Here is a 16,921-nt window from a genome sequence, read left to right as displayed (position 1 = left end):
TCTGGGCTTTGTCAGCTCACCTGTAAAGGAGGCAGTGACACCTGCCTTCCATTGACCATCACAAGGCCACTGATGGTTGTGAAGGAGCTTGAAGTCACACAGCAATTTGCACCTCTAAGGTGTTAGTATATTGGATTTGAGTTAGGTTTCATAGCCATAGTGTTTGGCCAGGTACTTGGAGCTGGCAGTGACCATAGGGATTATTCTTCTTGAGGAAAAAGACCAATTCTTTTTTATTTTAGATATTAAGTGATTCAAAGACTTCCACATCACACTGGTTGTTAGCAGTAGTATCAGCACTCAATGCCTGGTCCCCTGATTTAAAACCTGAGGTTGTTTTCACTCCATCACGGAAAATGCCCTGAAGTGGGGGGAGGAAGTTAATTTTTTCACTTCCTAAAGATGATCATCAAGACATTTTTGGGAGGAGGGAGAAAGATGATGCTCATTTATTCTAAATCTGTCTACTTTTAAGTTCCATTTTTGTTATTTTCAAACAGACGCGAGCTCAAGTGCATTGATGAAGTCCAGCAGATTTCTTTGGAAGATGCTCTTTCTAGCCAAGAGGTTGATGTTGCTTATATCTGCAGTGAAAACACCAGCCATGAGGACTACATCAGGTGGGTTTCAATGCAGGCAGTCCTTGCCTTGCACGGTAGTGCAGGACTATAAAAATGGCTGGGCAAGCTGAAGACAAATGGGTCTTAAAAGTCAATGGGGAAAATTACAATGGATCCATCACCTTTAAAAATTGTTTGGGGGATGAGTTGGGTGGAGGAGAGGAAAGAGAGGAGAATAGGGGATATTTGTAATAATGTCAACAATAAAAAGATGGTCAAAACTTTCCTATTGGTTATAAATGTATAAGGAAATAAAAAATATAGTAAAGTTAATACTTCTTTAGTATACTATAATTTAAAACATTAGAAATATTAAGAATGGAAGTGTTTTATTTCTTTGTAAAAAATTTATTGAGAGTAGTTTGAACAGTGTTTGCCTTTTTCTCATCATATAACTTAGGATATAGAGCCAGCATCTTTTCCGTGCCTTGGTGAATTGTCATTGTTTTTTCTAAGTTTGAATAAGCTTCAAACATTTTATCCTTTGCACTTTCAACATGTGAAATATCTCTGAGAGCTCCTTTACTATGAAGTGGTTCTGCCATGAGATAAGTAAGGAAGTAGTGGTGGCATCAGAGAGGGGAGATGACTGTTTACAAAGCAAGAGAATCTAGGTGTCCCCTGCCCCGCCTTTGAGTGAAAAGCCTAGAACAGCGGTTCTCCACCTGTGGGTCGCGACCCCTTTGGGGGTTGAACAACCCTTTCACAGGGGTCGCCTAAGACATCCTCCATATCAGATATTTACATTACGATTCATTAACAGTAGCAAAATTACAGTTATGAAGTAGCAACGAAAGTAATTTTATGGTTGGGGGTCACCACAACATGAGGAACTGTATTAAAGGGTCGGGGCATTAGGAAGGTTGAGAACCACTGGCCTAGAGCTCTTCAGGCATTCTGTGGGATTGAGGCTGGAAGATGGAGCCCAGGTAGGACCTAGCCAGCTGTCTCCCTGCATCTCAGCTTCCCTTCTAGGTCCTTATGTTAAACTGCATCTGCTGTTTCCAGGAGCAAGGTGCTCCCTCTTTATCAGCCGATTGTTGTGTGGACAGAGTGTGTTTAGGAAAACCTTTCTTTGGTTTTCCTTAACCTTTTTTGGGACCAGCGTGGTGTTTTCTTAAAAAAAAAAAAAAAAAAGTGATCATATAATTATATGCTTTTATAGTTGACCTTTGAACAACACAGGTTTAAAATGCACAGGTCCACTGACATGAAGTTATTTTTCAATAAATACATTTAAATGTTTTTTGGAGATTTGAGATAATTTGAAAAAATTTGTAGATAAGCTATGTAGCCTAGAAAATATCAAAAACTTTAATAAAAAGGTAGGTATGTCATGAATGCATAAAATATATATAGATGGTAGTCTATTTTATCATTTACTACCATAAAATATACACAAATCCTATATAATAAAGAGCTAATATGCTAATTAGACCAAACAGCAGAACGACTGTCCAGATGATGTTCCGGGCAAAGCCAGGGCTGCGAGGGCCGGCCGAGGCTGCGAGGGGCTGCAAGGCCAAGCCCCTTGCATGAATTTCATGCATCGGGCCTCTAGTCTATTATAAAAAGCCAAATTTTATCCAAACTTATTCCACAAGCACAATTGTAAATGGTACCATTCACAGTTGAGAGAAATGTAGACAAATGTAAAGATGAAGTACTAAATCATAACTGTATAAAATTAGCTGTAGTACATACTAGATTACTGTAATAATTTTGTAGCCACCTCCTATTGTTTTTACAATGAGCTTAAGTATTTCACATATCTACTTCGAATGCCACATGACACTGATTATCTCAAGCTTAGCTATTCGTCTCTCTGGCAAATTGCCTGTCACTGTAAAAAGTGATGCCTTGCAGTTTTTGTGTGTTTTTCATTGTGTTTAGTATGATTCTGCAAACCTTGAATGAGACCATGGGACCCATAGGAAATGCCACTAGTGATGCTGGAGATGCTCCCAAGAAGCTGAGGAAAGATATGACATTACAGGACAAAGTTGAATTGCTTGATATGTACCTCAGATTGAAGTCTGCAGCTGCAGTTGTCCGCCATGTCAAGTTAAATGAGTCCAGTATAAAGAAAAGAAAAGAGAATTGTGAAGCTATTGCGCAGACACAAAAACCTTTCACTTTTTTATGAAATACCTTTTTACCTTGTATTGAAGGGACAAGATTCTTATAAGAAAGGACAGGGCCAACTGGAACTTTGGCCAACAGATCAAGAGCCCCTTCTGTTGAGGGTTGCAGCAACGGGGCCCTGGGAGGGAGGGAGTTTCACTCCTCCCCTTAGCTCTGTAGACATGCCTGACCGAGCCCGGACGGGAGCCTCTGAGAGGGAAGTTTTCCAAATATCCCATTTCTGAGAGGAGCTACCTTCCCCCCCGCATGAAACCCAGTCCAGCAGGACAGGGCCAGTGGGACTTGGAGGAGCAGATCAAGGCAGTCCGCTATAGGGGTGTCGGGTGTGAGCTCTTCAGCCAGCCACTTGACCCTCCTCGGTGAGGGAAATTGGAAAAACAGGCGTGTACAGGCAGGCAAAGGGGACATGATTTATTCCACACAAAAGCAGCCATCACAGGCTGGTCAGTGACAGCTGATTTACTTGCTCAGACAGGTCCAAACAAAGAAGGCACTTTTCCAAACAATGACATCAGCATTTTGCTTCAGAAAGGCGTGTCTGCTCAGTGTGAGGCTTGCAGCGACTTTGCACCTGCATAAAGTATCTAATCCTGAGTGCCCCCGATTGGCTCATTGTTAAAGCAGCCTTGAATCACCCGGTGTATACTTAGACAGGGCCCCACAAAGTGGCACTGGCCCTCAGGATGGGAGTGAGCTAAATGCCTCCCCCTAACTCTACCGCGAGCCACCAAAGCCCTTGGTGGGTGCCTTCAAAGGGGTTGTGCTGGAGGTCCCACATCTTAGCAGTGCCTCCTTCCCCTGTGGGACTGAGCTCAGCAGGACGGTGTTTGTAGAATTAAGGCAGCTCTCAGTGGAGGGTAGTACAGGTCCACAGAAAGGGAGCAAGCTGCAGACGTCCCCTTAGCTCTGCAGTGATGCCACCAGAGACCCTGGCAAGGGAGTCTTCTGTTGGGGGTGGTGCCTGTCCAGCCTGCAGAAGCGGGGGAAGTTTGGCTCCTGTTCCAAAGTTGCACAGTTAAATGACCATCTGAGAGTCGGCCTATAGTTTCTCCAGAAAAAGAGTGCACCTCAGGTTCCTGTTGGGTGCAACTAACAGTTCCTTCTGCCAGACTCGAGCTTGGCAGGGTGGTGTCACCAGTATTTGGAGGATGGGGTTAGTGCACCCACTACCCCCCGCACCTGGTGCTATAAGAATAGGAGTGTCCAACAGTGGAAGATGGCTCCTCAGGGCAATGTGGGATGTTGCCTCAGGACCAGGACCTCAGTGGTTAACCTTCCAGATATCTTTCCAGAGCCACAACAACTAGATCTTCTCTTTATGGCTTCTGTATGCCTGAGAATCTTTTCCTCAACTAGAACCCGGGTTAGTGCCCGAGAGCCAGCTCCTATGTTTTGGCCATTTAGGAGAGCTGCTGGGGTTCTCTCTACTCTTTCCAGAAGATAGATTCCACACTGATTTTTGTTGCCAGATGCTATGCAGGCTCCTCTTCCTTGTCTTGGTGCTATAGTTTGGGAGGCTTGGTATAGGATTGAGACCCCAAGTCCTCAGAAACAACTTTTGCAGCTGAGCTATCACTCTGGCTACTCAGCTGCTGCCCCTGGGTGCAGGTGCCAGCCCTCTCCATGTATCTGTCCTTCTTTACCAGTCTCTGTGTAGCTTCTTCTATAAATTCTTGAATATAATACTCCTGTTCAGCTCTCTTTCAGTTGGTCCTTCAGGCCGATTGCTCCACAATTTAGCTGTAAATCTGGGTTGGTGTTGTGTGTAGCTACCACCTATTCCATGGGCATCTTGGATCCTCTCCAGTTGGACCCTCTTCCTTTTGCCCCACAACCTCTCCAACCCAAGTTATTATCTGTTTTGTTGATAACAGGTGTGAGGTGCTATGTCATTGTAGATTTGATTTTCACTTCCCTAATAGCTAGTGAAGTTGAGCATCTTTTCATATATCTGTTTGCTATTTGTCTGTCTTCTTGGGAGAAATGTCTGTTCAGGTCCTCTGCACATATATATATATGATATTTATCACTCTTCATGCCTTTATTTTTATTTTTTTAAAATCTTTATTGTTGAGAGTATTACAGATGTCCCCCTTTTCCCCTCCATTGTCCCCCTCCACCTGGTTTCTGTCCCACCCCAGGCCTTTACCATCTTACTGTCTGTGTCTGCAGGTAAGATCTTTAGTTAACCTCTTCCCATCCCTTCTCCCCCTTCTCTCTGAGATTAATCAGTCTGTTTCATGTTTCCATGCCTCTGATTCTATTTTATTCACCAGTTTATTTTATTTATTAGATTTCTAGTTCATTTATTTTGATTTTTAGATTCTATTATTGATAGATATGTATTTGTTTTCATTTTATTGTTCATATTTTTTATCCTTTTTCTTCTTCCGCTTCTCAAAGAATACCCTTCAACATTTCATGTAATACTGGTTTGATGGTGGTGAACTCCTTTAGCTTCTTTTTTGTCTATGAATCTCTTTAACTAATCTTCAATTCTAAATGATAGCTTTGTGGAGTAGGGTAATCTTGGTTGTAGGTTCTTGTTATTCATCACTTGGAATATTTCTTGCCACTTCCTTTTAGCCTGCAAAGTTTATGTTGAGAAATCAGCTGACAGTTGTATGAGTGCTCCCTTATAAATAACTAACTGCTTTCCTCTTGCTGCTTTTAAGATTCTCTCTTTGTCTTTAACTTTGGGCATTTTAATTATGATTAATCATGGTGTGGGCCTTTTATGGTTCCTCTTGGGACTCTCTGTACTTCCTGGACGTGGAAGTCTATTTCTTTCACCAGATATGGGAAGTTTTCTGTCATTATTTTTTCAAATAGGTTTTCAATGTTTTGCTCTCTCTCTTCTTCTTCTGGCATCCCCATAATGCGAATGTTGGTACACTTGAAGTTGTCCCAGAGGCTCCTTATACTATCTTCATATATTTTTATTTGTTTTTCTTTCTGCTCTTCTGATTGGATGTTTTTTGCTTCCTCATATTCCAAATTGTTGACTTCATTCTCGGAAACCTCTACTCGATTGTTGAATCCCTGTTAATTATTCTTTATTTCATTTAGTGTATGCTTAATTTCTGAATGGTCCTTTTTCATGACTTTGACATTCTAACTGGGATCATTGAAAGTCTCACTAAATCCATTGAAGCTCTCATGAAGATCCTTGAGTAACCTTATAACCATGGTTTTGGACTCTGTATCCAGCAGTTTGCTTGCTTCCATTTCTTTCATTTGTGACATGTTTCTTTGTCTCTGCATTTTGGCTGCTTCCCTGTGTTTGTTTCTATGTATTAGGTAGAGCTGCTATTTCTCCTGGAATTGGAAGAGTGGCCTTGTGTAGTAGGTGTCCTGTAGGGTCCATTGGCTCAGCCTCCCTAGTGACCTGAGCTGGGCACTCTAGCTGTTCCCCTGTGTGGGTTGTGTGCACATCCTTGTAGTTGAGCCTTGATTGCTATTGGCGTCACTGGGAGGAATTGACTTTCCAGCCAATATACTGTGAGGACCAGCTGCGACTACAGTGGGAGAACTGCTGTGTAGGAAACACCCTTATGGAGCAAGACTTGCTTTAGCAGGGCTTTGGTGCTCACTGAGTCTGCCCCTTGAGTGTGTTGCTTGTGGAGTGCAGAGTTGTAATCCGATATGGTCTGAAGCTGTCCACCAGGTGCACTTGCTCTAGGGCCTTCAAGGAGGTGCAAAGTCACCCAGCAGGAGCTACAGAAGGGTCTGTGGATGGCTTCTATTTGTATTGCATTTGGAAGTGCCTAGGCAAGTCCCAATTGTGAAGCAGGGCAGGTGCCAGGTCTTAAGCCTTCATTGATAGGTTTGGGGCATGCTGACACCAGCTGCATCTTGTTTTAGAGATTTTAGCAAAGTCTGAAGCCTGAACCAGGACAGGCCATTCATATGCAAAAGCTACTGCAAACAGTTTGGATGGGGCAGAGTCTCAGGGAATCACCAGGGTGGAGCAAGCAGTGTGAGCCAGGCTGATGGACACTTGGATATGGTTGCGTCAGCCCTGCAACAGGGGATGTCCCAGCACAGGAACATTGATCCTTGTGTGTACTCCCATATGGGAGAAAGCTAACCCTGAGTTCCTGCCCTGATGCCAGACAATCCAGTTCTTCCCCATATGTTCCTGGATCCCCCAGTGCTGCCACTGAGCCCTGGAGGGAGCCAGACTGTGTACGTTCGTGTTTTGACCTTTTAAGAGGAACTTCCTGAGTCTCCAGCAGCCTCTGTGTCACGATCCCCTCTGGTTTTTACAGCCCCAAATTATGGGGACTTCTCTTCCCAGATCTGGAACCCTGGGCTTGGGGGCTAGTGTGGGGCTCCTCAAGGAAAGCCTCTGCAGAGATGATCTCCCTCCTGATTAAAAAAATAGCACACGTGGTTGTTGAACCAGCCTCTTCTGCACCTCCACCCCTCCACCCAGTCTCAATGTGCTTTCTTTTTTACTTCTCTACTTGTAGGATTGCCATTCAGCTAGCTTTCGGGTGATTCTGAATGATGATTGATCTGTATTTTAGTTTTAATTTTTATGTGGTTGTGGGAATTTCTTGTCAAGTCTTTGTTTGACTTGGTTCTCCATTCCTTTCTCCTTTATTCTTCTTCTGGTATGCTTATTATTGTTATACTAGAGGCTCGGTGCATGAAATACGTGCACAGGGGGAATGGGGTGTCCCTCAGCCCAGCCTGCACCCTCTCCAATCTGGGACCCCTCAAGGGATGTCCGACTGCCTGTTTAGGCCCGATCCCACAGTGGGATCGGGCCTAAACAGGCAGTCGGACATCCCTCTCACAATCCAGGACTGCTGGCTCCCAACTGCTTGCCTGTCTTCCTTTCTGATTGCCCCTAACCGCTTCTGCCTGCCAGCATGATCACCCCCTAACCACTCCCCTGCTAGCCTGATTGATGCCTAACTGCTTCCCTGCCAGCCTGTTTGCCCCTAAATGCCCTCCCCTGCAGGCCTGGTCACCCCTAACTGCTCTCTCCTGCACTGCCCTTCCCTGCAGGCCTGGTCACCCCCAACTTCCCTCCTCTGCCAGCCTGGTCACCCCTAACTGCCCTCCCCTGCAGGCAAACCAACTGGCCCCCACCCATACACCAGGCCTCTATCCTATCTAATAAAAGAGTAATATGCAGATTGACCATCATCCCAACACACAAGATGGCTGCCCCCATGTGGTCAAAGATACCGCCCCCATGTGAACACAAGATGGCCACCACAAGATGGCCAGCAGAGCAGGGCAATTGGGAGGGACCAGGTCTGCAAGGGAGGGCAGTTGTGGGCAATCAGGCCAGCAGGGGAGGGCAGTTGGGAAGGACCATGCCTGCAAGGTAGGGCAGTTTGGGGCATGGGGCAGCCTGGGCAAGGGGCCTGTGGTGGTTTTCAGGCTGGCCACTCCCCCCCTGCGACCCAAGTGTAGGCCCTGGTATCTGGGATTTATTTATCTTCTACAATTGAAACTTTATAGCCTGGAGCAGAGCCAAGCCTCCTGCTTGCTCCATGGTGACAGCCATTTCTGTTGGGAATTATTTAGCTTCTATAATTGAAACTTTGTAGCCTTAAGTGAAGGCCAAGACAGGCCAGGACTGCAGAAGCTACAGAGGGGTCTGAGCTGTGGCTGAGCCCAGATGCCTGAGCAGGTACACAGCACAGAGGTACAGCCAAGAACTAGTACTACAGAATCATCACCGGGGGCAACCCTAGCCTCCTGCTCTTTCCAGCTCTGTGGCTGCTGCCATTTTTGTTGGGATTTATTTATCTTCTATAATTGAAGCTTTGTAGCCTTGACTGGATGCCTGGGCCTGCCAGGGTGTGCGGAAAGCTTGGCTTCCTCCATCGCTGGGGAAACCCAAGCCTCCCTCCTGCTCACTCCGTGGCTGCAACCATCTTGGTTGGGGTTAATTTGCATACTTGCGCCTGATTGGCTGGTGGGCGTGGATTGTGGGTGTAGCAGAGTGGTGGTTAATTTGCATATTACTCTTTTATTAGGTAGGATTGCTCTTTCTGATGGAGTCAGATAGTTCTAGAGTTTTATTCTTTTTTCTTTTTTTTTTTTCTCAAGTCTCTTCTCTCTGCATCATTACTAGATTTCTACCTTTTATATCATTTATCTTTTCCTCCATTTGGTCTGCTCTATTTTCTATGCTTGTTTTTTGTTTTAAAGTTTTAATCTCTTTGGTAAAGTACAAATTAGTGATGGTAACTAATATACATATTGCATCTCATTGAGGTTTTTCAGAAATGCAATATTGAGTTCTCTGTCCTTTAAATCACATATTTCCATGTCTTTCAGTTTGTTTTCTGGAAATTGTTCATTTTCTTTCCAAGCTGTCTTGCTACTTTGGTTATTGATGGCATTTGATGAATTTCTTCTCTGTCTATGCATCTGTGTATGAGTGGCCCTTGTCCAGTAGACTGATATGAAGAAGTCTTCCTATTATTTTCCAATAGGTTGCACTAATTCACACGTTTTTTAGGTGTCTTGCACTTCTCTGATTTTTCAGATCTCCATGGTGTGGTGGAGAATGGGATATGGGTGCCTCCCCAGTGATTCGATCATCCCAATCCCAGGCTACCAACCCTGTAGGGGAATACAGTGGGCAGTGGGGCTCCAAATCCATGAAATCCCTGTGCTGTTTTTTCACAGCTGAACACTGCCACCTGGGTAACTGCAGTGCATGGGGGTATGTTGTTCTGGGGTAACCTGTCTGCCTTTTAAGTTGCTTTGCCCTACTGGTAATGGCAACCTTGGACCTTTGTGGAGTCTCCCTTGTGCCCCTGATTCCAGGACCAGTCACAGAGCCCATCCTTTGCTCAGGGAATAGTGATTCTGTAGTACTAGTTCTTGGGTTTGCAGATAATGTGCTCTACAACCCAACCCCAAGGTCAAAGGGAGGCAAGCTCTAGGAGTCTTCAGGGTGGCCATGCTCTGTGGTTTTGTTTCTCTGTCTGGATGCTGACAGCCAGGCAACCATGGCTGCACCTCTGTGCTGTGTACCTGCTCAGGCATCTGGGCTCAGCCACAGCTCAGACTGCCCACTTCTGCAGCAATGCCCACCAAATTTCTTTGCCTTCCCTTCCTCCCCCTGGCTGAAAGGAGTGTCAGCCACAACCAGATTTCTCCCCTTTCTGGGCTGAGCCCCAATGTGAGCTCCCAGCTATAAGGCTGTGTCTGTGGCTCAGCTCAACATCTTTTCCTCCCTGGTTTGCTCCCACTTGCCCACCTTTAAATGTTTCAACACATGACCTCTCAGGTGTATTTGTGCATTGAACAGGGAATCTTTGGTTAAATTATAGCTGTTCAAATAGTTTAAACTTCAAAGGGTCATCTCTCATGCTGCCATTCTTCTGATGTCATTCAACATTTTCTTTTCTCTAGCTATTGCATTGTAAGAATACATATAACATACAAAATATGTGGTAATAAACTATTTATATTGTTGATACAGCTTCCAGTCAAAAGTAGGCTAATAGTAGTTAAGTTTGGGGGGGAGTCAAAGTTATATGCAGATTTTCAACTGTGTGGGAGATTGGTGCATTGTCCAAGGGTAAACTGTAAACGTTTATACCCTAGACCAGTGGTCGGCAAACTCATTAGTCAACAGAACCAAAGATCAACAGTACAACGATTGAAATTTCTTTTGAGAGCCCAATTTTTTAAACTTAAACTTCTTCTAACACCACTTCTTCAAAATAGACTCACCCAGGCCGTGGTATTTTGTGGAAGAGCCACACTCAAGGGGCCAAAGAGCCGCATGTGGCTCGCGAGCTGCAGTTTGCCAACCATGGCCCTAGACTATCTAGAGAATAATGTCCAAATTTCTGAGCACAGCATCCTAAATCCTTCACAATCAGGCTCCCAGCTACTAGTATTACCTCATTTTCCTTTACTCCCTATAGCTCATGCTGAAATTCTGATCATGATCCAAATGAACAAACCCCACAAAATGCCCAAGCCCCTGCATATTCTGCATAAAGTGAAATATGCTCATTCCATTGCACCTGAAAAATGTTTACTCATAATTCAAGAGTCGGTTCAGTTGTTGTTAGTGAAATCTTTTTAGACGGCCTCAGACAGAGCTAGCTGCCGTGGGTTTTGTTGTTTTCATTTATAGCTCTCATGTGGTAACTGGCTTTTAGCTGTTAACGTGTCTTTATTTCTCGAAAATAACTGGTAAATAGAACCTGGTTGAATATGTGAGTGGTTGAATAAACAAAATTTTTAAATGATCACATAATCAGAAAGTCATTCTCTTACAGCATAGTAGAAAATAATGTGAGGTACAATTCATTACCCTTATCTTCTGGTTTTGATTCACCTGTATGGCACATTTGCACACCTAGACTTTTGTGCATTTATAACATTTTGTACTCTTTCATGCCAGGCATTTCAGTGCAGCTTATTTGAAGTGTATTCTCTCTATATCTCTTGTTTCCAAAGGCAGTTCCTTAATGCTGGCAAGCATGTCCTTGTGGAATACCCTATGACGCTGTCTTGGACAGCAGCTCAGGACCTGTGGGAGCTGGCTGAACAGAAAGGTGATGTATGTTCTATCTGTCTAGAGCACAGTTGCTCTTACTGAGTTACCATCACTAAGAATTCTGTGGCATCTTTATTCCTTTATAGTTTATCCCCATATCAGATATATTACTGATACAAAAGACTCCCAACACTCCACCTCACTACTGTAGGCATATTAAAAGGATATGTGGAGGGCCAATGTGGCGGAGGGATGGGTGGGAATTTGCAAACTTTTTTTTTGAGATTTGTTAGCTTCTTTTACTCTAATTAAAAATATGCATTAGTTTCCACCTGTGGTAGTATCATGATATGATTTTAGTTTTATTCATATGATATTTATATTGCCAATGGAAAAATTCCCAGATCAGAGTAATTAATTGTTTTCTATTCACATTTTATAGTTTTTCTTTTTCCTTAAGGAAATACTATTTATAATATTATATGCTAGACTTCTTGCTTATTACAAAAAATAAAATTTCCCCTTTGTAATGAAGATCTCTGCTGTTCCCATCCTAACCAAATAACTGCTAATATGGATCATTCTGACATTGTGAGCCATTTAAATTAAACTTCCAGTTTGCAGGAAACATAGTGATAAAGGTGACACCAAATAATAAAATCAAACAAACTAGAATGTGGAATACTCTGCAAGATAACTGGCTAAGTTTTTTCAAGAAGATAATGTCCTGCATGTAGTGAGTATCTTCCAAAGAGTACAAGATGAAAAGGAAGAAAAAAGAGGAACTACGTGGGAGAAAATAGACAGAAACTGCCTAAGCCAGGTGGTCATGATATAGTGATAAGTCATGTTAATAGCATGTACTTGATATGATTTGATGAGAATGTGATTACTCTTTTTCTAAAACACATTACCCCAGGCGAATTATAAGAAAAGCATCAGAAAAATCCCAGTTGAGGGTCATTCTGCAAAATACCTGACCAGTATTCTTAAAAAATGTCAAGGTCATTAAAAACAAGGAAAGCTAGCCCAACTGGTGTGGCTCAGTGGTTGAGTGTTGACCTATGTACCAAGAGGTCATGGTTGAATTCCTGGTCAGGGCACATGCCCAGGTTGCGGGCTCAATCCCAGTAGGGAGCATGCAGGAGGCAGCTGATCAATGATTCTCTCTCATCATTTATATTCATATATATCTCTCTTCCTCTCCATTCCTCTATGAAATCAATGAAAATATTTTAAAAAACAAGTGTTTTTTGTTTGTTTTTCTTGCCCAAGAAGATATATTATAAAAAATATTTCTATGAGAAATGTCTAAGATTTTACTGCCTAGGTTTTCTTCTAGCAGTTTTTCAAGTCTAACATTTAAGACTTTAATCTATTTTGAGCTTATGCTTGTGTATGGTGTAAGAAGTTTTTCTAGTTTAATTTTGTTGTACATATCTGTCAAATTTTCTCAAAGACATTTATCCTTTGAATGCCGATTTGGGGACTGTTAAAAACAAGGAGAGCCAGAGAGAGTGCATTACTGCAAACAGCCATCAGGGGGAGGAAGAGATTACAGTTTCTTGAGAACAGGGGCAAATCTCTTTAATTTGGAAATTATACATATAATCCCAGAGTGATATATTCCCAAGAAAATTTTGGTAATCCCTCCTCCCCAGAATTTTTTTGCTGAGTGGTGAAAGTCTCCTTTACAAAACTAGTCTGTAAAGACTGGGAAATGTGCCTGTTTTGTCCAATATTCAAAACTCAACAAATAATCACAAGGAAAACAAAGAAAGAGGAAAACAGCCCAATGAAACATTTTCTGAAACTGACCCCAAGAAATGCAGACCAATGAATTATCTGAAAAATAATTAAAAATAACTGTAAAAGATACACAGTCAGCTAAGAGAGACCACAAACAAATAAACAAAAATCAGGAAAACAGTACCTGAGCAAAATGAAAATATACCAACAAAGAGATGTAAACTATAAAAAGCACCAAACAAATTCTGGAGCTGAAGAGCCCACAAGAAGGGTTCAACAACAGCCTTGATCAACCAAATGAAGAAAAGAGCAAACTTGGATGGGTCATTTGAAATTTGATTCATAAGTACAAAAAGAAAAAAACAATGAAGAACAGTGAAGAAATCTTAAGGAATTTATGGGATACCATCAAGCAGATCAATATATGTCACAAAGGGAAAAGAGAGAAAAGGGCAGAGAGCGTATTTAACGAAATAATGGTTAAAACTTGCAAAAATTTGATAAATGAAATGATATACAATTTCCAGAAACTTAGTGAACTCTAACTAGAATAAACCTTGAGTCTCACACCAAGATACATTATAATCACACCTTCAAAAGTCACAGATAAGGGCAGACTCTTGAAAAAAAAGCAAGAGAAATGTGACTCATTATATACAAGAAATCTCCTTTAAGATTATCAACAGAATTCTCAGCAAGAACGATGAAGGTCAGATGTATTCAAAGTATTGAAAGAAAAAAACTTTCCATACAAGAATACAGTATTGAGCAGAACTGTCCTTCAGAAATGAAAATAAAACTAAGACTTTCCCAAATAAAAACTGAGTGAATTAATCACCACTAGACCTACCCTAGAAGAATTGCTAAAGGAAGTTCCTTCAAATTAAAACAAAAGGATACTAGGCAGCAACAGGAAGGCATACAAAATTTTAAAAAGAGCTCCCTGGTAAAGGTAAATGTAAAGACAAATATAGAAACCTGTATATTTGGAGAAACCCGTATAAGGGAGAAAGACTACAGAGGAATGGCAGCATGAGAAGTTGCCCTGGTCTTTCTTTTTGAAGTTACAATAATTTGAACAGTGATAATTAAACAAAGAATTCCCTGCTGAATACGAACACATCTGAGAGATTTGTGCATTGAAACAGCTGAAAGTGGGTGAGTGGAAGCAAGTGGGAAACGAGGCGGGGGGGAGGGAGAAGGGTAGAAGAGCAGAGACCGGTACCACAGATGCAGCCCTATGGGTCTTGAAAGAGGGGAGAATCAGGTTGCCATCTGTATTTCCTGCAGCCCAGAGGAGCAAAAAGATACAGTGAACGTTCCTGCCAGAGTGGTTGGCACTAAACCCAGCGACCAGGGCAGAAACGAAGCACAGAGATGCCGTTGTCTGGTGGCCCCTATTGTCAGGCAGAACAAGCCATGAAGCCTGGCCAGCTCCCTTCACCCTTCCAGAGTTAGCAGCGGCCCTAGAAGAAGCTACAGCTGTGAGCACTGGGCTATAAAACACCTTATCTGCAAACCCTAGGACTGGAGTGACAGAAGGATCTTTTTCCCCCTAGATGGCAGGTACATGCTGCAGTTAATCCTAGCGATGGGTGGAGATACAGAGGTGAAGCAGCTGAGGTCTGGCAATTACTGTTACTGGGAGGACAAAGCACAAGTGCAGCAGCTGACCTCTCCCAGCTTACCACACCTCACCCTTGTGATTTCACAGGCTTGTAACACCGTCGTCCACCTCATTCCCCAATAGGCATGGTGCCTTAAGACCAAGGTGACCTGGCTACAGAAGAGACTAGGGGATACCGGACATTTTCAACCATTCTGCAGGGATCCCAGAAGCTAGAGCAGCAAAAGGGAAACTAAAAAATTTGTGCTTCAGTGCCACGTTCTGGAAACGAGACTTCTTATCAACCTACTCGAGAAGTGACACTAAAAAACAAAAGGAAAAGAAAGCAGATCTCATTCCTGTAGATGCCTAGATAAGAAGGAATCTATGACATACCATGAACAGCCAAGGTAATGAGGCAACTCAGAAAGAAAATGCAAATCTCTAGAAAATAAATTTAAAGACATAGAAATATGTGATTTAAATGTCAGAGAAGTTAAGGTTGCAATTTTGGAAAAACCCTCAATGAAATACAAGAAAACACAGGCAGTTTAATGAACTCAGAAATAAAATTAACAAATAAAAGCAGTACTTTACTAAAGACATTGAAACTTAAAAAAAACACAATTAGAAATTTGATAAATAGTGATGAACTAGTAGGCTCAGGAAATAATGCTGACCAATTGGAGAAAAGAATTAGTGATAATGAAGACAAATCTTTAAAAATTGAAGATAGTAATCATGCAGATGGGAGAGAGAAACTTGAGAGTATATGAAAGAATTCTATGAGAACTATCTGACTCAATCAAAGAGACATATTAAAGCAATAGATATACCAGAAAGAGCACAGAAGGAGAAGGGAGCAGAGGTCCTATTCACACAGAGTTGATGAGAATTTCCCAAACCTATGGACAAAGCTAGATGCTCGAATCCAAGAAGCAAACAGAATTCCTAACTATCTCAATCCAAAAAGGCCTTCTCCAAGGCACACTGTATTAAAACTGTCAAAAATTAATAACAAGGAAAGAATTCTCAAGGCAACCAGGGAAAAGAAGAGAATAAGCTCTAAAGGAAATCTCATTAGGTTATCATCGGATTTCTCAGCAGCAGCCCTACAAGCTAGGAGAGAATGGAATCAAATACACAAACTATTGAAAGGGAAAAATTATCTATCAGTCAAGAACAATATATTCAGCAAAGTTATTTTTTAAATATAAAGGAGAAATAAAAACTTTTCCAGACACACAGCAGCCCAGGGAATTTACCACCTTAAGACCTCCACTACAGGAAATATTGAAATAAAAGGTAAAATTATACAAAACCATAAGCAAGATTACAAACAGTCAGACAGAAACAGGATATTGCAACCCTTTTTCAGAACAAGGTATTATACATTTAAATATAACTACGGTTAAAGAAGGTAAAAATACTAAAGAAGACAGTGAAAAAGACAGTATCTACTGCAATTTGGAAATTAACTCACAGCATAAATAAGGAAAATTTCTGACAAGAAAAAATATAAAAGTGGAAGGCTAAAGGTCTGAATTTGCAAATATTTCTGGAGGAAAGATACATTCAGAATAAAAAGGACTATTGTATATATGAAACTTTCTTTTGCATAAACTTAATGATAACCACACACACAAAAGCCTAAAATTAAAACACATTACTTAAAAAAAGAGGAAACAGAAAAAAATTATATAATACCACCAAACTGAAACAACAAATAGAAACACAAGGATAAGCAAACAATGGGCCCTAGCCAGTTGATTAGAGCGTAGGCCTGTGGACTAAAGGGCCCTGAGTTCAATTCCAGTCTATGGCACATGCCTGAGTTGCAGGCTTGATCCCCAGTAGGGGGCATGCAAGAGGCAGCCAATCAGTGATTCTCTCTCCTCATTGATGTTTCTATCTCTCTTTCCCTCTCTGAAATCAATGAAAATATATTTTAGAAGAAGAAAGAAACAATGGAGACACCTGCAATTATGGGGGAAGGGACCACAGGAGGTGGGCCAGCTTGGGGAGGTTGGCTGTGGGAGAGCACTGACCGCCAGGGGGCAGCTCCTGCATTGATCATCTGCCCCCTGGTGGTCAGTGTGCATCATAGCAACTGGAAGACAAGTCATTCGGTCGTTTGGTTGCTTAGGTTTTTATATATATAGGTTACTTCCGTCGGCGGAGGATAGAATTATATTGTTCACTGCTTCAGTTGGTAAGGAGTAGAATTATAAAGATGGAGATCTCTTCTTTTTCTGCTAAATTTAAAAATCCTCATTTATTACACCTATAATAGACAAAACACCCATA

The 16,921-nt window shown here is 42.0% G+C and overlaps 1 protein-coding gene across 2 annotated transcripts in view; it reads left to right on the top strand.

The window, feature by feature from the left end:
- Window positions 1-16,921, top strand: part of BLVRA (biliverdin reductase A) — a 70,753-nt gene that overhangs the window by 26,345 nt on the left and 27,487 nt on the right. For both annotated transcript variants that reach the window (XM_054726370.1, XM_054726369.1), the window contains exons 5-6: window positions 501-620; window positions 11,220-11,317. In XM_054726370.1, the coding sequence (XP_054582345.1) occupies window positions 501-620; window positions 11,220-11,317 (218 nt within the window). The remainder of the gene's footprint in view (window positions 1-500; window positions 621-11,219; window positions 11,318-16,921) is intronic.

The sequence above is a fragment of the Eptesicus fuscus genome, chromosome 14, assembly GCF_027574615.1.
Source record: "Eptesicus fuscus isolate TK198812 chromosome 14, DD_ASM_mEF_20220401, whole genome shotgun sequence".
Lineage (NCBI taxonomy): Eukaryota > Metazoa > Chordata > Mammalia > Chiroptera > Vespertilionidae > Eptesicus > Eptesicus fuscus.
The sequence above is the reverse complement of the archived record's forward strand: the minus strand, read 5'-3'. Positions and strand labels throughout refer to the sequence as shown.